General features: G+C 43.5%; 1 protein-coding gene across 2 annotated transcripts in view; it reads right to left on the minus strand.

The window, feature by feature from the left end:
* GPC3 (glypican 3) overlaps positions 1-25,700 on the minus strand; it is a 371,167-nt gene that overhangs the window by 97,488 nt on the left and 247,979 nt on the right. For both annotated transcript variants that reach the window (XM_074358814.1, XM_074358815.1), the window contains one exon: positions 1,760-1,880. In XM_074358814.1, the coding sequence (XP_074214915.1) occupies positions 1,760-1,880 (121 nt within the window). The remainder of the gene's footprint in view (positions 1-1,759; positions 1,881-25,700) is intronic.

A 25,700-nucleotide genomic window follows, 5' to 3' on the forward strand; every position in this document is an offset into this window, starting at 1 on the left:
AAAGAGATCTGTTGACAATATTGTTCATTTAGAATCAGGGGCACAGTGATGGACCCTGAGATTTTGGCCTCACCAGTCCTTGGGTCTAACCAGTTGAGATGAGTCACCTAGACACATTTAGTTTGAGATAATTTGGAAAAAATTCAGAGGACAATGCAGAGGATACTGTCACTGTCCCCAGGTAAAGCGTACCCGTTCCGCAGTTAGTGCTTTACGTTGTACTCTGAACTCTTCAGAGATGTGTTTTGAAATAATCATACTATAACTAACCAGACTTTATAGAACTTCACGAGGTTGTGAGTTCACCCAAAGAAGGGTCTGTTGTGCAAATCCTGCCGCTGTCATGTGCTCAGCAGCAGTAACAGCTATTTAGTAAGTGCTCAGGGAGTACAGACTGCTTTATTAGGCACTGGAAGAGTCACCCTCAGATGTGTAGTAAATATTTTCACAATGCCATTTGCAGTGAAATGTATTGCTATTAGAAAGCCCTTCCAAACATTTCCTAAGAATCACAAAAATTTCACTGCTAAACTTTATATTAAAAAACAAAATCATGTCAATGTCTTCATCCACAAACCTCTGTCTTTGTATAAGGATTTTAGTTTCGATAAGTTCTTCCTGGTTGGGGGTGGGAAGGGTACAGCTCAGTGGTAGAGTGCATGCTCAGCATGCCCGAGGTCCTGGGTTCAGTCCCCAGTACCTCCATTAAAAGAAATGAATAGATAAACCTAATTACCTCTCTCCCCAAAACAAACAAACAAACAAACCAAAACCAAATCAAAAAAAGTTCTTCCTAGGCTACAAACAGAAGTCAGTGGTGCCAGGGCCCTTCCACCCATGGATCATGGGGTAGGAACGCTGTTACTCTGGTTATATGGTGGCACTTTTGATGGCTTTTATTTTTTTTTTTACTCTAGTCACAAAGCAATCACAAGCAGATGGTACGACTAATTTCTATTTGTGTCTTAGTTACTAAACTCCCTCTGAAAGGAAAAACTGTATAGGTCAAGGGTATCTGTGGGTGTTTCTGTGCGTGGCAGTGAGTCAGAAGTTGGCAATGGTGCAGCAGAGCTGGTCCTCTCATATCTTGCTCGGGGCAGTGAAAGCTCGTACACCTCCACTGGAAAGGAGTTTGGAAACATGCATCAAAATGCTCATATCCTTTGACTCAATAACTCCAGGATTTTAAGGAACTGATCTAAGATCAGGAGACAGCACTATGCATAAAGAGGTAGTTTCATTTATAATGGTAAAAATTTGAAGCAATCTGAATGCACAGCAAAAGCAGGCTGATTAATTATAATTAATACTAAAAGGAATCTTATGTGGCCACAAAAATGATTAATATGAAGCTCTGTGGCTACATGAAAAAATATTTCCAATATACTGTTAATTTTAAGAACTAGACATCACTTGTATACTTCCAGCTATGGAAAAAGTCTTTGTAAGTGTGATTTTCTCAACAAATATTTAAAAAGAACATGTGAAAAAATGAAAACAGTATAGACTAGTGGGATTGTGAGAAATACTTTTCCCTCTGTTTTCCAAGCTTTCTCTTCTATTACAATATTTTCTTTATAATTTAAAAGAGGGGTGAAAAACAAGGATCAGAAGTCCTTTTTAGCAGAGAGAATTTTTGAAGACAGTGAACAATGGAACAATGGCTGCCTCTCCAAAAGCCCAAGAATACAGTTTGAACCCTGGACACCATCCATCCTTCATTTTTGGCCATTTCCATTTTTCTTGGATAGACACATACCTGGTTAATGTGCTTCAGTTTGTCAATAATTTGACTGACCACTGGCTCAGGGCCCTTCATTTTCAGCTCATGGAGGTTGAATTGATTTTTCATTCCATTCCTCGCTGCCTTTTGGCTGTATCTGGAAACATGAAGGTAAAGAAAAGCTGCGTTACAAGAGAGTGTCAAACAAAGTGCAAGCTGATTGTATTCGGCACCAGTGGTCAAGCTGACCAGAAGCTCTCTTTGGCCTTCCAACCCAGGGAATGATTGAATGGTTCAAGGGTAGACCACTCCAGACAGAGTCCATTTATAGTGGAGAATGTTCATTCAACAGTCAACAAGTATTAATTCACCACCCTTTTATTCCAGGTGTTGGGGATACAACAATGAACGAGACAGACAAGGTCTCTGCCCTTCTTGGGCTCTCAGTCTGGTGTGGAGTGCAGAGGAGCATGCAGGGTGAGGAGGGCTCCTAAGGGAGGTCCTGGGTCCTGGCCAGGGAAGACACAGAAAGGACCTTAATTCTGAGTGTGCTGTCTACTCATTTGAAGGAGAAAGACTCTTGCATGTTCTTTACCTCTTCTTTCTTCTCCACTTCCTCCTCCCATCATTTCCTGCAGGCCTGGGAGCTGGGCTGCTTCTCAGGAGGCTTTCCCAAGCCATTTGGCAGCCTCCGTCCATGTTCTCCCCAGGAAAACAGACCACCAGTTCAAGGGAAGGTTTTAATGTGCTTCCCCAGGATCAGCCTAGCCTTTCACTTCAGGACTGAAGAGTCAAAGTATCTATGGACATCCTCACCATATGACAATGGGCAATATTTACAAGCCGGGCGATTCTGCCCTTCAGTGTGGGACTTTGCCAACTTTGACTGGGACAGTAATTCACTACTGAGGTGGTCTCTTTGCTGCCCCTTATGGTTCCAGGGCTGTACACAGAGTTAGTCCTCATCTTGCAAAACAAAGCAAACAAACGCCAAACAAAACCAAGAAACAGATTTCATTTCTTCCTTTATCTTTCATCATGGAGAAAGACCAGAACACTGTTCCCAAAGGGGAAAAAAGTTTTTGATCTCTGTTTTGCTTTTTCTTCATCCTGATAATGGTATATTTTCTTAAAGGAATGGAAAAATTCGCAGGTCTTCTGCTCTCACTTCATACACTTTCAAAAATGTAATTTTTTAACAATAGGGCAGCTGAATTAAGGACAAATTCATGTTTCTTTTACTTATATTTTTAATTACAAAAGTAACAGTGCTCATTGTAAACAATTCACACAGTATAGAAATAAACAAAGCATGAAAGAAAAGAGCTTGCATTGTCGTACCCTTCCAAGAGAGAACAAGGTTAACAGTTCGATATGTATTCTTCTCGGGTTTTCCCATGCATATACCAAGATGTAATTTTAAGCAAAGTTGGAATCATACTAGTCATACTGATTTGCAACTTCTTATCACTTAATATATATCTTGGATATATTTCCATGTCACAACATAAAAAACTGCCTTGTTCTTATTCCTCTGAATGGCCATATGACAATTTATCTAATTCCTTCTGATACACAATTGAGGTACTTCTAATATCTTCCTAATATAAACAGTGCTGCAAAGAACATCCTTGTGTTCCAATCTTGGTACATTTGCATGAATATCTATAAAGGATAAGTTCCTAAAATGTAATCAATTTATATTTCTAATCCCAAATTACGACATACAAGGAATAATTAATACTACTGTATTTTTGCACAGCATTCTACAAAGCAGTTTCATATCTCTCAGCTCCTTTGAGCTTCTCAAGCCCACTGTGAGGTGATAGGGCAGACTTCATTATCTCTTTATTACTGAAAACTTCACAACTTCAGAGGATACTGATCTGATTGTGCTCCCCTCCATGATATAATGCATCTGGTGATATTAAGGATGTGCTTTCATGCTACCGTGCACGGTAGCAGAGAGGTCAGGAAATCCAGGTCTGACTTTCATAATTAAGAGTCATCTTCTGAGAAGGAAAATATTTTGTACGAAAGTTGAAGAGAACATCTGATTGCATTTCTTCTAAAATGGTAGCCTAACAATATTTAGTTTATTTAACTTTCATATTCAGTTTACCTAACTTTAAAAGCCAGTGAATATACAGGTCACCACACCAACCAACACATACCAGTTGCTTTTGGGGGCTGTACTAAGGTAATGTAAAGCAACAGGCTTTGTTTATATGTGTGGTGGGAATCAGCTCCCTGCTAGCCTCCTTTTTTTATGTTCATATATAATGTTGTCTGTTTAAATATCATCTCCCTCTTGATGATATCAAACTCCATCTTTTACTGAGTCCTGAAGCAGAGACCCTCTTCACAGGTAAAGAGGTAAGGCTCATTGTAAATCTTCTGAAATGAACTTCAGGAATGTGTCCCTAGAGACATGACCTTGGACTTGCTCATATCAAAGCTTGCCGGCCGCTTTCCTGACCACTCCTACAAGACAAACATCTTCCTGAAGTTTATTATCCTCGCTGGAAGAGTGTAAAGATATCTGCCAACTTAATGATTCTGCCCGGTGCTCCCTCTTCTCAATCATTTATAACTATTGAATCAAATTAGTCCCATAGATGATGCCTTGTGGCCCTATTGTCTTATTTTCTGCCATTTCAAAGAGTGCCCCTTTAGCTTTATTGTTTGTTGTTGTTGTTTCTTATCTCCTAGACATGGATAAGGAGCTACAACTAAACAGTGCTCCCCAATCACATAGTGACTCAAGTTTTTAAAAACAGCTTTGAGTTTAAAAGCTTGCCAAACTTTTTGGAAGTCAAAATAGCACCCACTGTTTGGCTCTATCCATGTGCTATTTCAATCCTCAAAAAACTCAAGAAAATTAAGCAAGGATTTTAGTTACAGAAGAGTTGGGAAAAGCTGGTCTATGGCTTAGACCTACAACTTTCTTTATTTTATTTACTCCACAAAGCAGTAACCAAAAGTACTGGTTCGACTGATGCTAAAATACAGTGGCACTATTTTCAAACTCTGTGTTCTTGCCCTATCCCTTCAGGCATCTCAGTACATCTCCTCCAAGCCCCAACAGCATGTCTTTTTCTCACCTCTCTATCCTTTTCTCCTCACCCAGACAAAATGTAGAACAGCATCTTAAAAGCCATGAATGTTAATGTGGAATACTATGCAGACATTAAAAGAACAAAGTAGATCTATATGTGTTGATATGGAGCCAAATCCAAGATATATTGCAACAGATACAAGTAGTGGCTACAACATACAGTGTGATTCCATTTGCAGTAAGGGAAAAAAAAATGGTCTGCATATGCATTAGTCTCATACACTTCATGTGTGTTCAGATATACACAGAAAATTTTTAGATGGATTCACCAAAACAATGCTAAAAGCATTTACTTCCAGTGAGTAAGATATTGGGGAAGTTTTACTTTTTTCTTTTATGTCCTTCTATATCTCTTACATTTTAAAACCTTTCAAATAATTTAATTTTTAATGAGTGAAATTTTAGCTAGTAGTTACGTTTTAAGGCAAAAGAGAAAACCAAATGAAACCAAGAAAGCAAAAGGAAAATAAAAAAGTGGGGCTAATTCCTATGCATAGCTCAGGGCCTATGGGAAATCCTTCTTGTTAATAAGACTTATGCTGGCCCTGGCTAGAGCCCAGGCTTAAAGGTGATTTCTTATGAGGGCACAGATTTGGGCCAATGTATGCAGTGCCATCCTGGGATTCCTTCAAACCTCAGATGGTATCACCAGGTCACAAACTCGACTCTGTTAGATTAAACACATCCTATATGTTTACTACTTGTCAGTGAGGTAACTGCCTATTTCAAAAGGACAGTCAGTATATTTGTGAGAATGTGACTATGAATGTGTATTACCAGGGCCCTCTCTCCAAACAGAGGCCAAAAAGCCATTCAAGTTCCTGCCCTGTAGATGCCTTAAGTCCTCTCCTGATGGGAACTGAGGGCCCCCCTGAACCACTGCTTCATCCTGACCTGCTGCCCTTGCATCTAAAGGTACTGTGGTACCAGCCTGAGTTGCTTGTGTTCCTTTCTTGTTCATTCCATCTGCCAGCTCGTATAGTCTGCGAGCTCTTTGAAGGCGGAGGCTTGGTCAGTTCCCTTTTGTACTACCTAAAGATCCTCACGGTGCTTACAATCACACTCGCTGTCAGCACGGAGCGATTCCCCCGTGCGAGAGACCGCTCCAAGCACAGGGGAAAACCAAAACCGGCATCACCGCACGTAGTCCACCTAACAGCCCTATGGGATAGACAGTATTATTAGCCTCTTTCTGCTGAAGAGAAAACTGAGGCCCAGAGAAGTGAAGCCAATGGCCCAAGGTCACATAGCTAGTCAACAGCAAAGCTGGAGCTTGAACCTTTCGAGTCCATGTCTAGCTGCCTCTGTTCTTAACCGCTCTGCTACTATTGCATCCTTAGAAATACTGTATGCTGACTAAGTATTTGACGTTTCCATACCACGCTGCCCCATTGTATGAGACAATTAGCACGCTACTTGTAATGGTCTACAAGGCCGCCTGCAACAACGGGCTCTCAGCTCTTGGCTCTCGGCACCTATTCAGCAGATTCCTGGGTTTGCCCTTTAAAAGTCCTTGGGGAGAGCCCTGTGTATGGAGCTTCTTCTCCCTAACAGAGGTCTGACGGCATCACTATTCAGTGAAATATTTCCATTCTTGGGAGATAAGGTGCTGAAGTTAGAAAAATAAATAATCCTCCATCACACCTCACTCCCCCACTGCCACCACCACAGCACTAGACAAACCAAAGGTGACTTGAAATCTCCAAGGACAACAGGAAAACGAATGCAGGAGAATTTTGTGTTCAATGCCTCCCTGTGTTAGAGCAATGCGACATGTGCGATGCACCCCCAGGGAATTTTATGTAACATGCATGCTTCGAACTTCAAGCCCAAAGGGACTCAGTTACAGGTGTCTCTGTAGCATTACATTAGGGAATTAATGAATTCAGCATTTCATTTCCACTCCCTCCCTCTGTCCACTGGTGTACAATGGGTCATGACAGGCTTGGAGTGAAGATGAACCATTGCAGCCACAGTTCTCCTCATCCAGACTGCCCCGCATGTCAGGAACAGGGACACCACTGGCCATGGGGGAATTTAAGGATGGGTTGGTTACCTACTTAGTAACACTCATCTCTAATTAGATTAATTGTCTTCTCACTGTTTCCTTCCTAAAGCTTTGATATGGTTCTGGCAATGAACACTGGCCAGTAGAGCAGGAAAAATAGAGAGAAGCTCCTACCTCCTAAATCTAAACTCTTCTTAGCTGGACATGTTCTATGCGATGTCACCAGTGTCATCTTTAAGGATTACACGTGGTGTCTCCTTCCCCCATACAGTTTGGTATCTGCTGAGCAGGAAAATGCCCGCCCCAGAACCAAGCAAACTCTATTTGTGAAGTGAAAGGGGGACATGCTTCTGTTCAGGCAGACCGGTCGGGGATGGGGGAGGAGAAGGTGGGGGAAAGAAAACCTGTGCAAAAGCCGTAAAGAGAAAACAAACCTAATTAAAACAGGGTATCTAGGCATGCTGGTCTTGGGACAGTTGGAGCGAAGAGAGCACTTGTAGAAGAGGAATAGAGTCAAACAAGCGTAAAATGGGCGATCTTTTCTTCCTGTGCTACGCTGGCTGAGGCAGCTCGGGTGTACGGAAGGGAAGCAGTACATTCAAAGGCAGAACGTTCGAAATGCAAACACCCTTAAGAGATCATCTGACCCAAACCACTATCGTGTAGATGAAGAAACTGAGACCCAGGGAGGGGCTCTTCCAACAGCACAAGTAGTTAGCACACCCACCTTTAGAAGAAATTCCTTCTTTAAAATGTTCCTTAAATGCACATTGCTGGTACTGATTTAGGAGAGAGAAGTTGCTAGAAATTCACTTTCCTTCTCCTAGGCATTTGAATGGTGGCAAGTGTTTGAAAGTAAGTCTTAGAAGGACTAACTCGCTCCTCCTTCAACCACCAAATATTTGATTTCACAATAGTTTGCTGCTGAGGTTATAGCTTGTCTACAAGTAAGTTACAGATCTCACATTCTCAGAGCGCCATCTTATGGAAAGACTGCAGTATTGCAAGTAGCCCTTAACCCCAAACTGAGTGATTTATCAGATTGTTTCCTTGGAAAGTACTCCGGCCACAAGAATCACTATGGAAAAATGGGATAATTTAAAGAGTATAAATAGCTTTAAAAACAAACTAGAACACAGGGTAGAAAAAAACATCTTATTAAGAGGACTAAGAAAATTGTTTTTTCCCTATCCAAGATGTGGTCAATTTACATAAATGAACAGAAAAATAAAGCAAAGGTGGAAATAGCTGAGTTTTGTAAATATGCTTAAGAAAGATAGCAACAATTTGCTTTCTCTTTCTTTATGCTCATATTTAAAGAAAAATGTTTTTCATAATTGTGGGCAGAGCAGCACCACTTGAGAGCAAACTTTAGCTGGGAGAGTGCTAGAAACAGACAGACCACTGTACTCCCAGAAGTACCTCGGTTCTCAGACAATAGCCTTTCAGAGATTACAAACAGATTTCAACCAAAAGGAAGGAAAAGCTAGAGAAGAAACCAGGGAGGTGTACAGCCATTTATCTTTCATTTAGTGCACATTAGCTATCTAAGGGAAGAACTGTATTAGAATCTGTTTTTAGCCTAGTGTCAAACCTCACTGCGAGGAGAGACTAAAAGATTGGTCTTGGAATATAATCAAGAAGTCATTTAAACCTAGAGAAGCAAAGAATATTTTCCATATGGTGAGGGAAGCATGAGAAGTTGCTATCACCCGCTGGAGTGAGAAGTCTATGCTTGAGATGGGATCCCCTGAATGTTTGTCCGAAGAGGCCACTCTGCAAAGAAGCCAGGAGGTAAGGAAGGAGAAAAGTAAATAAGGAAGCAAAAGTGATTCTTGTGAGAACGTCAGGACAGGCAGAGCCTGATGTGTGGGAACGCCGGTGAGAGCCGCCTCCTGGGCTTTGAGCCCTGACCACGGGCAGCCTGGGTACAAGCCAGGGCGCACGGGCGGGGCTGGGGGAGGGTTCTCTGAGTGGTGTCCTTGAGGGGAACATACCCAGGACAAGAGGAATCTGACCCAGTTTAATCCTTACAAAAACAGGGGAAAAAATGCAATTCAAAGCTCAATAACTGGGGGTGGAGAGGTAACAGAGCATGGTGCGTGATGGCGATTTATTATTAAGTCACCCCAAACTCATTACCCAAGTCCTTCTAGCCCAGAGAACTAGCCTGGAAAACCAAATGTTTTCTTGTCCCACTGGAGTTAAACCAAAAGGAAATGATCTTTACATGTTAGTTTTTTTTTTTTTTTTCAGTTAGATTTCAACTCAGGAAAATATCAGAGTTGGAAAGGACCCCTGAAATCATGGAGGCCAATGTTCTCCTCTTACAGATGGGCAAACTGAGCCCCTGAGAGACCAAGCAGGAGGCATCTAAATTATTACTGGCATCACTGCTGGTGGAATGTGACTGGAGCTGTAACTTCCTCCCAAATCGAAGGGCTGAGAAGAAGGGGTCAAAGAACAGGTCACACACCTTAACGCATGAAAACATTGCGTGAAAGTAACTGATGTTCAAAAGAATGATCAATAATGATTCTGAAGAGGTAAAATTCAATCTGGTCTACAGTTTAGTAGCAAAGACATAATACATTTTGGAAAAGCTGAGTCGAGCAGTGGAAAGAGCACTGGTCTCGCAGTCAAGACAGAGGTTCGAAAGCTGACACTGTGTGACTCCATTTGCTCTGAGGATGAGTGGATACAGTGACTGGTAGTGAACTGAGATGACACAGGCGATACGTTTAGAAGCAGGCCCAGCATGTGCATGTGAGGGCTGCTGTTATCATGATGTGAAAGAACCGAACACATATTAGGTGTTCAATAAATGTTATCTGAAAAAGGATTTCCTGTGGGAGGATGAATAAACCTGGCACTGATAGTTAAGGGAAACTTCAGATCTGCTCATCCCTGCACTGACAGAATCGAAGAAATGGGAGAGTCTCAGCTGTCTAAGTATGTTCCAGCCAAAGCACACACTGGAGCAGGGGTAGGAATGGTTGAGGATGATGGAGAAGAACCAGGCCAAAAGCTCCAGAGCTTCCTTTGGTCTATGACTGAGCAATGATGTGTGAGGAGCTAGCACTGGGCGTGTAGGCCTGATGGAAAGATCTTCAGCAGAGGTGTCCTCACAAAGCTTCCAGGGGACAGGGCATCTGAGGGGGGAAGTTTAGATTTCAAATGGTTCAAAATTAATTTTAGTCCACTGAAGAACGGATCATTTACCTGTGGCCCGGGCCGGACAGCCAAGTTTCCCAAGCGACCGACTCTGGGCGTCAGAAGCCTGTTTCACTGTCCCCACCCCCCCAACATTTCATAGGCGGCCTCTCTGTGACAGGAAAGATTCTGCTTCCACTTTGCATAACTGTCACAAGTAATGAATTAGACAGCTCTTGAAAACACCCACGCGCTGTTTCAAATCTTCCTCTTGGGAATGCTGCTTTGTTTGTCCCGGGTCCCTGCACGGTCCACAACAAACATCAATTCTTTAATGCTCGGATGTTCAAAGTCCGCCTACAATCACACGTCACTGCCTCAGGACCGGATTGCGAGAGAGGCAAATCTGAGCTGGGGAAGAGTGTGACCTGTGAATTTTCTTCTCGCAGAGGACAGCCTCCCAAATGTGGCTTTGGATGTCCTTCTGAACCTTATTTCATGAACCACCACAGATCACAAGCAAAGGACAAATTACTGTCACAGGCCTGGGCATTGCCGACATACTTTAAAAGAACGCTCAACATCCTTGCCCGTTTGGCTGTCAGCTCCTCGTATCTTTGCCACGGTCACTTGCAGGGCCCCAAACCTTCAATGTGCAGGATTAGGCCTACCTAGACCCTGAGCCAGTGGTGACAAAGGCAGGAAAGTGATGGCTTAGCTGCCTGGCCTATTAGGCCTCAGGCTCTGGAATTAGTCTTGCTCCTCAAGCCAGCATTAGATGCTGGTGGGGCGAACCCCAGATGTTGACTTGACTTCCTCTTGTTAGCTATACTTTCCTGAATTCTGTCCTGCTTTCCTGGTTTGTATTCACCCCTAGGTCAGTCCTCTGCTTTAACCAGTGCCTGGCACACAGTGGGCAGACAGTAAATGTCTGTTGAACTGAACTGAGACTGAAGGCGTCAGCCAAAGCTCAGCTTCAATGGTGGAGACTCTGACCTACTCTGCCCAGCTCTTGTCAGCCTGTTCTCCTGGGGTCTTGCCCCCAAATCTGCAGCCAGTGACAGGACCTGTTACACTAGACTTTTGTCTGGGCCCTGCCAGGAAAACCTGCCACTGTGTCCCACCCGCTAGACTGCACCACTCTGGAAACTGATGCCTACCTCGGGAATTGCAGAGTTCCTGCCCTATGCCCCAGTCAGCATCGTTATTCAGGTGCTGGGCCACTTTCCCTTTGGGCCAGCCAGAAGAGAGAATTCCCCCAGCCCAAGCACCACTCCTTCCAGCCCCTGTCCTGTTCCTACGGGCCAATCACTGGGCTCCCACACTGAGCCCACCCAACATACACACCTGCTAGTAATATCAATTTGCATCACAAACCCTTTTCTACTAGTGTAAACCTCAGCCCACTTCTGGGTCTGATTTAATGAGATTTTACTGCTGTGAAAACAAATCTTCTAACCTACCTGTTATATTTACTAGGGTCAGGGCAATAACTTGGAGAGGGTTTCTAATCTGATGGTGAAGTTTCTAGGTTCTGAGTTTTTTGGGTCGGAGAAAGAATTTTGCTGTCTTCCATCAGTAATAGACTGCAAGTACCCTCTACTCAACACTTACCTATTAAGCATCTACATAGCCCTGTGCTCAGCCACAGAACCCTGGTAGTGGGAGGTACTGAATTTTCCAAGGTTCTAGCACACTCTTTCCAGTTTGGACTTCATGGACCAGATCCTGGTTTTGGCTCTGGCTCATCTGGTCCTCAGAAAATGAAATCGGCAACTAGTGACCATGCTGGATCCCCCCCCAAACTCCACGTCCCGACACCCGGAGCGCTGGCCTAGAGTGCCGCCGTGGCTGCTGGGAGAGAGACGGAACTAGCAAGAATCCGGTGGCTCAGTGATGACTGGCCCAGGAAGACTGAAAGGCCTGGTCTAAAGAAAGTGGAACCGCTACTTCTGCTGCCTTCTCTGAAAATCACGCCCAGAGCCCCAGAGTCCAGGCTGCAGTCAGAGCCCTGAGGTGGCAGAAGGAAACACGCGCAGCAAGTGCTTGCCCGGTGGCCATGGTGGGCGTGGCCAGGGGAGCCAGAACACAGTCACTGGCCCAGGGGCAAGAGCCTACCGCGGCCAGGGTCTGACCATCAGAATAGCTCTGCCCTTGGCAGGCCCAGGCCTGGCACCCCCATTCTCTGGCTGCCAGCTATAAAATAAAAGTAAAGAATAACAGAGGGCAGGAAGGGTGAACTGAAGTGGAAACCACCCCCCTCCAACCGCCCCAGCGGCTGCAGGTGCCTTCCACTCCTCGCCTCTTTGCACCTGCTCTCCGGCCGGAACAAGTGGCCTATTGTGCGAGGCTGGATGTGTGGAGGTGCTAAGCAAACAGCAAGGGACTCTCCTCATCATAAAGTTGATGGGATTCCAGGAAAACTTTACTAAGCCAAATAAAAGGGATTGTAAAGCACTTGGTGAAATAGAAACTGCCACATAAATACTTAATAAAAGCTCACAGCAACGTGCACAAGGACAACTAGGTCAAAAATTACCCCAGCTCTCTACCCACAGGGTCCCGGGAACGAGTGCAAATGGCCTCCGCGCTCGGGTTTTCTCTTTGCTGCCCCTCAGCTCTCGGCGCTTCTCTAGATGTGTCGCTGCCCTCACTGATAGATCTCTGTGGTTAGAGGGCTTCTAATTTTCATTCCGGGTGGTGCTGTCCAATATTATTTGGAGCAACAGACATTGAATTACATTTCTTTTGTGCTCAGAAGCCCCACTGGGGTTGTGTGGTGCTCTGGCAGGGGAGGGGCGGAGACATTTCCTTTAAGGTTTAATTAAGTGAATTTCACCCCAGACTCTCCAATATCAGAAACTGAGAAATCTGACATCTCAGACAGCCAACCTCCCTGCTCCCTGTAGCCCCCGAAGATACCTGGAGGACCTGTCCTAATGAGAATGGCTGTACCCTGGGGCTCCTTTTGAATCGCTTTTACTTTGGTCTGTTTGGGAAGCCATCAGGGAAAGAGCTGGAAATTCAGTCATCAAGGCGGCTTTATGATTCCTCCTCCTTTCAGACTCCCCCCTCCGTCCAATATCCTTGCCACAGGATCTCATGGCCTGCTAGAGCTGGAAAGAGTTTTCGAGGTCATCTTGTTTAACTCCTTCATTGTTTCATTTCTCTTTCTTTTTGGGGGAGAGGGGAGGTAATTAGGCTTATTTATTTAAATATTTATTTTTAGAGGAGGTACTGGGGATTGAACCCAGGACCTTGTGCATGCTAAGCATGCGCTCTACCACTGAGCTATACCCTCCCTGCAACTCCTTCATTTTATAAATAAAAGGCTGAAGGGCAGTGACTTGCCCAAGGTCACGCAAAACCAGCTCGTGGTGGAGCTACGACCCAGGCTGCACCCTCAGTCTAGGGCTGAAGGGGTCTCCTCCTGCATGGGTTCCACAGCTCTGTATGGGACACATGGCAATGGCTTTATTACAGGAGCCATTGTGCAGAGGAGATGGAGTGGAGGGCTAGCCTCAGACAGAGGGGAAGGACATCCGCTCTCTCCCCCAGGGGATGCCGCCTTACGGCCTTGGGGCAATCTGAGAGCAGAGAAGCATGGTGCAAGAGGCGGGAAAGGTACTGCCACTTCAGTGGGTCTGGACCGGGGCGAGACCAGGGGAAGGACAGGATTTAGCCGTGCAGACCAGAGAAAAGCCGGACAGGACCCTCGTCCCAGGACTGCTGGATAGAGAGGAGAGCAAGCTGAGGTCAGGGTTTCCATCAAGAACAGGAAGCAGGTAGGAGAGTTCTGAACCCATGAAGGAGAGAGGCCGAGCATGAGACAGGCAGGGCAGCGTAGTGGGTAAGAGAACACAGGCTGCCCGAGTTTGGGTCCTATCTCTCTTCCCAGTGCTGTGGCTTTTGTTAAGTTACTTAACCTCATCAGTAAAATGGCGGTAACAATCATGTCCGGATCGGAATGAACTGACTGAGTGCTCGCATGGTGTCTGGCACACGGTAAGCACCATCGAAATGTTAGCTGTTATGGTCACTAACCACCTTTCCTCTTTCAGTCCCACTTTCTGAAGTTTCACTGCACCCTTAGACAGGATTTGGGATCGAAGGGAAGAGAGAAGTTATCAGAACGTCTCAGGGAGGAAAAGGTAAGAGAAGTTAAAAAGTGAAGGCAGAAAAAGCAAGAAAGCGGCAGTCCCCCAGCTCGCCTTCATCCCTCTGATGTAAACCTCCTACAGCGACACCTTTCTTTCCTCGTCTTTAGTCGTTCCCAGAGGCACAGGTGCCAGGAGGTGACTAACCATCCCTCTTTGCCTGGGACTGCGGGGTTTCCTGGGACTTGGGACTTTCTGTGCCCCAGATTGAAAGTCTCAAGCAAACTGGAACAAGTTGATCACTGTAGGGGCCCGAGGGTTTTTGCTGTTCAGGATTACTATTTGCTATAACCAGAGGGTAGGGCACTATTTCTAAATGCCATAAATTGGGGTTTGGAAAACCTGGGTTATCCAGAAGCCATGTGTACAGGGTTTTAATAGGACTCCCTTCATGTCTATGAAGGGGAGAAAAAAAGTTTCTTCAATAAATGGATTTCACCAGGGGAATGGTAGCCAATTTGAGTATGATGATGGTCTTTAGCAGGACATTCACACAGCAAGAGCCTCATTCTCAATGATTCTGATTGGTTTGCTTCGATTCTCTGATGCAGCTGTCTTTCTCCAAGTTCTGTTCCCAACACTGTTCTTATACGTGTTTGAAAGTAACAAAGCTGCATTTATTTTAAAATTGTCTGTCACTTAGACTTTTCTTTAATTTAAACTGATGCTACCAATCCCTGAAAGTATTTCCTTAGGCAGGGCCAGTTGGTTTATTCAACACCATGGGCCGACTTGTTTAAAAACAGAATTTGTGGGGATAGCTGTATTTTCTTAAGGAAAAAAAATTGTAAGTAGTATTTCTGGAGAAATGCACAGAGAGGTACCCAGGAAGCTGCCAAAAGCTCTGTGTTTGTGGCGGGGTTGGGGGGGAAGTTCGAAAAAAAAAAAATCTGTAAAGAAAGCCCAGTAATGCTATATTAATTAGCCAACATATAGTTACATTTATTCAGGGTAGAACTTCCCTCTGGATCTCATCTACTTTTCTACATCAACACCTAGTAAATAGAGAGCACTTTACAATTTTCAAAGGTATTTCATATATCTTTGCTTATAGGATGATCACAACAGCCATAGGAGGTAGGCAGGGGAGGCATTAAATTCACCATTTCATAGAATGAGAAAACAAAACACAGAGTTTATGTAAACCTGTCCAAAGGCACACAGATATACGATGGGGAAGCTCGACCCAGTACTCAAGCTTGTTACCAACAAGTATGTTTGTTGGTTCATTTACTGAATTCAATAAACACATGTAGAGAGCCTACTCTACGGCAGCTGCAGGTAAGCAATGAGGACATATAGCCAGAAGACACGGTACCTGTCTTCTAGTGGAAGATTAGAGAAGATACATGAAAGCTCCCAGTAGAGGGTAAGTGGAGATATGGCAGAGGGACACCTACATGCTGAGCATCTTAACCCAGACTGGGGCATGGGGCAGGAGGACTCAGGCTCCTCAGAGGAGATGCCACTGAGTCAAGGATAAGTAGGGGTAAGCCAGCCCAACAGCTCTTTTTCTGGCCCCTTCTAGGACAGTTCTGGTCATTAGCTTTTCAGCCTGAGTGCTCATGATCATCACCCCCTACACATCCCTCCAACTCAAAGCTCACTCTGGCTCCTCTTAAACAGAGACTCATCCCAGCTCTGCACCCAAAGTCATGACTAGGAGAGAGAGGGGGGACAAAATGGGCAAACAAGTGGCTCACATCAGGGTGGTTTAAGGTCCACCTGACACGTGGATCAGTAAAATACAAGGGGGCAAAAGCAGGAAGCTCACGTGACACTGGACCTACAAATGGAAGTCAATTTTCTTCACGGGGAAATGAAACTTCATTACAGAGGTGACAAACCCAAGGATCAAAGCCAGACTCACATAAAAGAGTAAAATTCATTGGCTTGAGAAATTGGAAAATCATGATTGATTTTAATGACCCCTTTCCTTTTCCACAAAAGTTAACCCAAGGGTGACAGAAAGGACTTTAGAACATTAGACAACTAGATGTGACCTGCAGCTAGATCCATCCTGGTTTCTAATGTAAGTAAAATAGGCAGATGATCTGGGTCAATTACTATTAAGAAGTCCTAGGAGGAATTGTTGAAATTGTGTTTGCTATAAAACAAGACACTGAAGGTAGAAGGCCAGTCCAGTACATACCCATAGATGCAAATAACCCACTTGACTGCCAGTGGACCCACGTGCCCACCATTTGTGCCAAGCAGGACCGGGGAGGAAGATTTTGATGTTTTTGCAGAAGGGAGAGGAAAGATAAAAATGAGAGGGAGTGGGTGAAGCTGTCTTCCTGAAGAATTAAGAAATGCATCACTGAAGGGAGCTGAAGTCCAGCCTAGCCCTATTTTTCTTCCAGTAAAGAAGTGTAAGGACCATCTTTACAGGCCTGCTTTATTGAATAACAGCAATAATAGCTACCATTTCTTGGGAGCCCACTGTGTTCCAGGCACTGCCATCTGCCTTCCACAATCTCTCTGAATCCTCTCAGCAATCCGTTAAGGTAGAAATGATTAACTCCATTGTGTAGAGGTGGGAACGGGCTCAGAGGAAAGAGCTAACACAGACTGGAGCAGAAATCCAAACCCAGGCTTGCTGACCCCAAAGTTGTGCCCTGAAATGCTCTACTCCATGGCTTTTTATGATTGCTGTGTAAGTCTGACATTTGCTTCTGTGTGCTTTTTGTTAACTCCCAACTGTTTGGCTTTCTATCGATCAGTAAAAATCATCAGAGAAACTCAAGCAATATTTTGTATTTGCTTAAATATAAGAAGAGAGGGCAAAAAACCAGAGAGCTAAATTTCTTTCAAGGGAACCTACAAAAGCTTGCACCCTGTAGGAAGAACAGGGGACAGTGGCAGGAAAGAAGTGGTACCTGCTGACCACTTCCTGCAGCAGAGAAAAATCATCCCCCCCCCCAACCATGACAGTCTCAACAACAAGGGAGCCAGAGGGGCTTTAAGAGCAGGACCACCAGAAGGGGGCCTCCCTAACAGGCCTCTCCCTGTCCTTCAAACACCAAGTCTCAAGAGTCTATTTTCTTTGACGCTCAGTGACCGACTACCAGAAACAACTCTTCTGGGTCAGAATACCTCGATGGAAATGTTTCAGATGCATTCTGTTTGTGGTGGTCAGAGGTGTTCTGATAAAGTGACCCTGACATCGCTAAAGGACTGACCATCCACCTCATCAGGAAGAGATCCAGGGCACTTGTCCCACCCAGCAGCCTGGAGCCTCAATTCTCCATCTACTTTACATGCTCTTCAAGGGGGGAATAGAAAGTAATGGCAGGTTTCAAATTGAGAAATAAATATCAGCCGGGAGGTATACGGCCAGAACCATGTTGGATCCCATCAATGACTCTGACATGACTTAAGACATGTGTGGCATGCTCTGTAGAAACCCCATTTAAAACCAGTTTAAGTGTCACAAGAAATACATGGCCCCCTTAATTCATCTTCTCACCCCAAGTAGACCCCGAATGGTATGACCCTGCTTGAGCGGCCTCCCCATTCAACAGTTTGGTTCCAAAAGACTTAGAGATACTTCCCCCAAATCCAGTTTACCTTCACAGGAAGAATGGCCTACATCTCTTCCCTCTTGCTCGGGACCTCGACCCGTCCTGCTCAACCACACAATCATGATGTGATATCGTCAACATCAGCGACCTTATTCAGCGCCGATGTGCCAGCACACACCTTCGCAGCAACCCTGCAGACAGGTACCATCATCCCCATCTTACAGAGAAGGTAAAAGAACATGATGTTAAATGGCCTGCCGGAAGCACACAATGTCTAAATCAGGATTAAAATCTCCACCCGTATCACTCTAGAGACTGCACTCACTCTTTCCGATACGCGCTGATTGCCGGGCCCCTGTTTCCTAACCTCTCACGGGTTTCTCACTCTCGTCCTCAGTCTGTGAGCAATGAGCTGAGCATCACCAGCTTGCAGACTGTGGGCGTGGCCATGTGCCCGCAGGGCGTTTTCTGAAGGAGATGTAGAAAAATGTTTTGAGAACTGGCAGCCTTCGGGAAATCAGTCTATGACCTACACAAGTGCCTACTCTGAAGGAGTCAGTAATCCTTAAAGGGCGTAGAAGCTCCGGTGTGTTACACGAATAATTTCTTAAGAGCAGTTCTCATCCTTCATGGACCCATCTCCTAAGCCTTCCCAGCAAAAACAGAAGAGCGCTGGTGCACGGAGCACTGAGAATAAGAATCACATTTCAAAGAGGAAATTGTCCGGTGGTATTAATTTGTTGAGGGTACGGATGGCTGGGACCAGCCTTGGAGGCCCTAAATGCTCTCCGTATAATGAAATGATCCAGTTGAGCACAGGTGGGGCTGGCCTAAGTGCTAATAGGACGCAATCTGTTTCAAGAATAAGCCGTCCGGCCTTCAGCAGGTGGTTACAGGCATCAATGTTGAGCCATGAGGATGTTTCCTTCTGCTGCTTCAGACATGACAGCTGACAAGTAACAGCCCATCCCGAGTGTCGCAGGCCACATTAAACTGTCAGTCAGTAGGATAAGCTGGGTTTTTCTCACTCAATTCCGCAGGTAGAGTTACGTATGTGACACTAAAATCTTAAGGGATAAATGTCACTGTTTTGCCATAGAGTAGGTCCTAAAAAACAGCTGTCACTAAAGATGACTTTTGAGATAAATCTGTGGTGGAAAAGATGCCAATTGAAGGCCTTAGATGAATTATAACATGGAGGCACACTCCAAATTTCTCTGTCTTACCTTACCAGGATCGTATAAAAATCTTTAGCTGACACAAATATTTCCTGCTATACCAAATTAGGTCATTTCTAGGTAATCTATTTTTCCTTCAAAATCTTTCCACAAACAATCTTGATTTTCCTAAAGCAAGTCAGACTGTGTTAAGCTGCTAAGTGAGCCAGTACTTTCCTTCAGTACTTTCATTCGAGGACATACACTCAGGCTAACGTAGCAGTTTCTCAAATCAGAAAGAACGAAGGGTCAGGTTTCTGCTTGCAGGAAACCAAATGAAATGAACCCCAAAAATGTCTGAGGGCGACCAAGAGCTGTGGAGATAGTCAGTGATGAGAACAAATACCAAAGTCCTACTTGGCGCTCTCTCCCTCCCACCAGCCTTACATCAGCAGAGCTTCCCGCAGGCTGGCAGCAAAGATCTAGCGACGAGAAGAAAGAGCCGGGTTAGTGTAGACTGCGCCCCAGTGTCTACCCCTCCCACCATCACGACAGGGGCCCAGAAGAGCCATGAGCCTTGACTTCAGCGTCAGTTCAGTCTGACTTGTGTCTAAACAAGCTCAGAATGAAATGACATTAGGACCTGACTCAATACCATTGAATATTATTTCCATTATCCATTGTTGACTTCCTTTCCTGTGCCCCCTTCCTCTTGGCTCTGTTTTTTATCTTGAATATCTGCTTCCCTGTTGGTGCTTTCACTGGCGATCCCAGATTTAAAGTTGTACGTATACTGCCTTGAGTCCTTTGGGGAACAGTTACCATGTAAACCTAAACAAACACACAAAACCCAACAATAAATAAAAATCCATTTTAGCACAAGAGCACGGGAGCCATACATCGCTGGCCTGTTCTGATGGGACTGGAATGAGCCATATGCGCATATATGTGTCTGAATATGTACACACTCCGCACGTAGGACTCTTCTTCAGTTAACTCCTTCGCTACCAGATTGAAGACCCTGAAGGTCTTTCCATTTTGCTCTATAAACCAGTGAAAACCTTGTTAGTGCTAGAAATTAGTCCTGCCCCCCACTGCTTGTCCTCAAAACCGTGTTCTTAAAATAACTGCATTATAAAAACAGAATCAACTCTTCTCCCTCACCTTTCCTAGATTACAGGGCAAAACCCATTCATTTTGTTCATCTCATTAAAAAAATTTATTTTGTACATGTCAGGGATTGGGTGTTTGGGGTTCTCTTGTTCACTGCCACTTGTTAATATGCCACAGTCTATCTCTCCAAACTCAGCGGAAGAGAGACAAAACTAGTCTCCTTACCCTACTTTTCTGGCAACATCCAGAAGGTTTTGAGACAAGAGCAAAACTCCTTGAGAACTAAAATAATTGCTTTGTATATTCCTGCTTCTGCCTTTCCAACGAAGCAGAGGAATCCTGGAGAGGCATTATACACATTGGAAGACTTGTCTGGTCAGCGAAAATAAGGAAGAATTCACAGTGAGTGTGTGTTTATATCACTTCTCAGGTGAAAGGGAAGGTAAGATTTGCCCCTGTGGATCTCATGGAGGTTATTCTGTAATGCCAGGTGCCCCGTGCACTCCACTGAGAGTCCCAGAGTCATGCTGAGAAAATACAAAATGGATACTGATCCATAATGATCAGAAGTGGCTATGAGAACTATCAGCCAGAAGACAACAGCAACATTCTGGAGCTGACATCTGGATCCAGGCCCATCCAGCCCAGCAACATGGCAGAAGAGCAGCAAGACCAGCTAGGACTGGATCCCAAAGGGAACTGAGGCATCGTGCTCTGACAAGCAGTTGTACATGTGGAACTGATTAACCTCAAAGTCACTAGGGAAGTACAAAGCCCTGTAGGAGGTGTGCTGACTGGAGGAGAGGCCGGCTGACTCCACACATAGGGCTGAGAAAAAAGACTCGGAGGAATAAATGCAAAGGCACGCAGAGATGAGGCCAGGTGGTGGAGAGGCTAGCGTGGTGGTGGTCAAGTATGATGGGGATGGGAGATCTGAAGGTTTGGCTGTTGTGTCCTCAAGGTTCAGGGTGAGCCAAGGTGAATTCAGAGGTGGTGGGAAAAGTCTGATTAGAGCCGTAGTTGTTCAAGGTTAATATAAAAACGCGTGGGAAACTGATGACTGGATAAATAAAATGTGCTATATCCATACAATGACATTATTTGGCACAAAAAAGAGTACTGATAAATGCTACGACTTGGATGAACTTTAAAACCATTATGCCAAGTGAATGATTCCATTTATCTGAAACATCCAGAATTAGGTAAATCCATAGAGAAAGAAAGCAGATTATTAGAGGCCAGGGGCTGAAGGAAGGGGAGAAGGTTAAGTGACCACTGATGGGTACAAGGTTTCTTTCTGGGGTGACGATAAAGTCTCTGAATAAGACAGAGGTAATGATTGTACAATATTGTGAATGTACTAAATGCCACTGAGTTGGATACCTTACAGTGGTTCATTTTATATTATATGAATTTTACCTCAATAAAACACACACGCATGCATGTGCGTGTGCACGTGCGCACGCACACACACACACACACACACACACATACTAGCATGAGTGCTCTATACAAATCCCACACCTCTGCCGGGACATCTCTGAGTGGAGCTCTTCTTGGACCAAGAGCTCTTCTTGGCTGATTTCTTCCCCTCATTCTTCTCATTAAGGTGTAAACCACTCAGCAGGGGCAGGCACTGGATTCTACCTCTCACTGGATGCCCCACAGGGCCTAGTATATAGTAGGTGCTCAATCTTTGTCTGATGAACTTAAATTATTAAATGTTAAATGTAAAGATGTTTAAAAAACCTCGGCATTTTCTCTAACTAAGGTTTTTGGACATGTATAGGTTTAAATAGCTTCTCTCTGACACTAATTTAAAATAAACTTGATTAAACAATAAAAGAGAGCTTCCATAGTATGCAACCATTCAGAAGAACAATGAAAATTTCGATCAATGATTCAGATATTAGGCCTAACAGTTCTAAAAATGTCTTTGAGAATGTATTTACTAAATTGTTCACTCTTCATACAGGCATTTTCAGTGCCATTTAGCTGTGGTTAAGCCCAGTATTAAGCTTACTTCCATGGGCTCCTTCATTTTTCTCTTGGTCTCAGGGATTCTTTGACTGAAATTCCCTGTAGTTCTACAAAAGAAAAAGATGGAGGATTTTCTGCCTTTGGCAATTGTAGGAAATCTTTGCCTGTGGGTTACATAGTGGCTCACATGCAGGAGGGTACCTCACACGAGCCAAGCTTGCTAGTCTGAAGATTTCTCCATGAAATCCTAGAAGCCAGTGTTATCTCAAGCCAAGACAGGGTGGTGGTGGAGGGCAGGTGAGGACAAATGATGCTTACGTGGTACTCCCTGAGACTAGATCTGTGAAAACATTCGTTTCCTGCAAAGTTCAATTAGTTTTATTCACAAGAGAAAAAAAATTGAAAGGATGTGAAATATGACCTTATTTAGGGAGACAATGACTTCTTTGATGCTTTAAAAGAATCTGCAAGAATATGAAAATATATGTATCTATATGTAGGTATATGTATAACTGAATCGCTTTGCTGTACACCTGAAACTGACATTATAAGTCAACTACACTTCAATAAAAACAAAATTATAAAACCAAAAAAAAGTTGAGAGATCTGTACATCTGTACATAGCAGGAGGGAAGAAACAGCTATGATATCCCAGCTGACGTGGATAATGATCAGTATTTTCTTCAATGTCAGTATGGTCCTTTTAATGAGATGTCTCCACTGACAAGTCTTGTTCTCTTTCAGCATCTTTGATTTTCATAAATTTTCTTAACTGAAACATTTTCAAAGGAACACAAACCCAATCTATAAAGATAACAAAGTCACAACCCATTTGACAATATGAAGTGGCAACTGATACATACGACAAAATTAAATGAGAAATTCAATGAAAAGCTCTGGAAAGAGGATTTAACTATAGATGAGACACACAGCACAAAGCTAATCTTTATAAATGGTGCAAATAGAGGGCACACGTGTCCTCCAGCTACAGAAGTTCATATAATTAAATGTATATTCCTGAGTAATTTTTACAAAATCTAGTTTGACACTATTCCCTAGTCCCATCGTTGCATTAGGTCAGGAATTAAAGTACAGGTTGATTATAGCCCAAGGTTACAAACCAAGGAAGAGTCACTGCCTGGATTACATGACCCTTATTCTGTGTACAAATATGTTTGGTTTCCTTCCTCCTTCCCTCCTCCTTGCTCTTCCTTCCTTCATCTCCTGGATGGTATATATCACCAGTAAAAGTTGTTTTGAAAAAATGGATTTTTCCAAACTACAAATAGGAGTTTGGAACATTGGATTTTCTCCATATTACAATTATTTTATTCAAGACTCAAAGATATTAAAAGCTAGCAAATTAAACAAAAAAACATTAAGTTTAACAGAGTTATTTTAATGGTGCAAAACTGTGTTTGGTTAACTTTTGGACTCATTCAATCAGGCTTTGGATTCCACCATTTGATAGAAGAGGACTTTCTTGGTTTCAGGACAACATCTTTCATGAAAGTACACTGAACATGAAGTAGTTTATATGAGTAAAATTCAATTTTAAAAATCCCATCAATTCAAAAAACATAGGCCTGAGAAGAAATCATTTTGGATTAACTAGAACTAGATCATCTGGTCTATCAGAAGATACATCCAGTGGGGTTACAACATTTGCTCTAACCAATCACAACAAAGAAGAAACCGATTTTAGTGCTTGATACATAGTAGGTGCTCAAATATTTGTTAAATGTTTAAATAAATGAATGAATGATTACATTAGTAAATACATTGTAAATTAAATTTTCCTTTTTCATCAAACATTAGAAGATATGTTGCTTAAAAGAAATGAGTCTTCAGGAATTGCTCATTTTTCACCATATTAACATACCAGTGGGTAAGTGACTGGGATGGTTTCTCATTAGGTTTATGCAAGAACCACATACATCACCTGTAGGCATTCTCTTTTTAAAATGTTGTATCGTTTATGCCTGTTTTAAAGCATCTGCTTTTTATAAAGCCAAATACCAATGGGCTTTTCTTTGATAATTTAAACAAATATGTCATAACAGGTACATTTTGATGATTCTACTTAGTACCTGATAGAGCTTTTAGGTTAATAAACATTAATCTATTTCTCCAGAGTAGAGTGGCCTGCCTGGGGCCATTAATCCCCCAGGCCTGATTCACATTTCCTAGAGGGAAGTCTCTTTCCATGCAAGTTCAGTGCCTCAGCAAGCAACCTCGGTGTCATTAGCACCTGATTCTCATTGTCCCAGGTCAGTAAAAAGCTTAGTTGAGAAACAAGCATGTGCTTTACCTTGCGTTGGGAAGATGAGGGGGTGGGTGGGGGAGAGAGAAAGAGGAGATGTAACATGATTGAGCTCCCAGTACGTGCCAGTCTGCTGGGGGCTTCACATTTCTGGCCTCACCTCACCTACTAGTTACAACAATGCTGTGAGGTGCCCTTTCCTTAGAGAGGAGGACCTGAAGACTTTCTAGGTGAAGTGACTCACCCAAGGCCACACGCAGTCAGTAGCAGAACGGAGATGCACACCCAAGTTCATCTGGCTCGAAAGCTTTCCTCTGTCCGTGACCTTACACTGCTAATTGATTCCATTTAGCATCATGATTAACTATCCTACATCCAGATATTGGGTTTCACTAGAATGTAAGCTCCTCCAAGCAAGTAACCTGCCTATCATGTTCATCCTCGTAACCCTAGCACCTAGCTTGGTGCCTAACACGTAGTATCTCAAAACAGAAGTGTTAAAGGTGTGGATGAATGAATAAATCAATAAGGAAACAAAACACACAGCCTGTCAGAGCTAGAGGTGCCCTAATCCAACCATCTCATTTTTCAAATGGGAAACCAAGGTCCAGAGGGATTAAGTCACTTGCCCTATGTTAAACAACTAATCGGTGAAAGATTCAGAACTGGCATCCAGGTCTCTTCTGTATTCCCCTCTACAACATGCTACCCCTTGCACAAACATTTCTGAAAGCATGTTCTTCAGCTTGATGTGTTTTACTAAGCATCCTGCCCTCCTGATTGAATTCCTTAGTTGCAAGCTCTTCCTGACACGTGCAAAGCGATGGAGGTTAGGGGTACCATTAGCCCACTAGAAATGAAAGCTCCCTGAGGACAGGAAAATGTGCTCATTATGTTCACTTCAACATGGCTGGCACTTAGAAAACACTCAGTAAATATTTGCTGAATAAATGAATATATATTATTTCCTTTCCAGCGATAAGTAAATTTTTCAGAGATGACGAATGTTAGCACAGATTATACTAAGGAACACAAATGGGCCAATGTTTCAGTCAAATTGCTGTGAAATGGTACTTCTCTTTCCCTCCCCTTTTTTTCTTTCCATCCTCATCTGTAAAATGGGAGGAAATAATGCTATTTCATAGGATTGGTGTAGGGATAAAAAGAGTTAATACGTACAAGCCCTTAGCATGTGCTTAATATTTAGTGAACAGTCAATAAATGATAGCTGTTAGTATAAATATGATTTCTCCAAATCAATCAATCAGTAAGGACCCACATAATGAGGAGACAGAAGCCAAAGACCAAAAAAAAAAAAAAAAAGAGTTGTTTGTTTTATCCTTTGTAAAATACTCCTGAACACACAGTTCTCTATGTGCTTCAAAGTTTGCAAATTCTCTGAGGGCTATAAGTTATAGGCGTCATCTGCCATGTCATGGATGTTCCTGTGTAAGTCTTTTCTGGAATTTTTCTCATGAAATTAATGGAGAGAAGACATAACTAA

The sequence above is a fragment of the Camelus bactrianus genome, chromosome X (assembly GCF_048773025.1).
Source record: "Camelus bactrianus isolate YW-2024 breed Bactrian camel chromosome X, ASM4877302v1, whole genome shotgun sequence".
In the NCBI taxonomy this organism is placed as follows: domain Eukaryota; kingdom Metazoa; phylum Chordata; class Mammalia; order Artiodactyla; family Camelidae; genus Camelus; species Camelus bactrianus.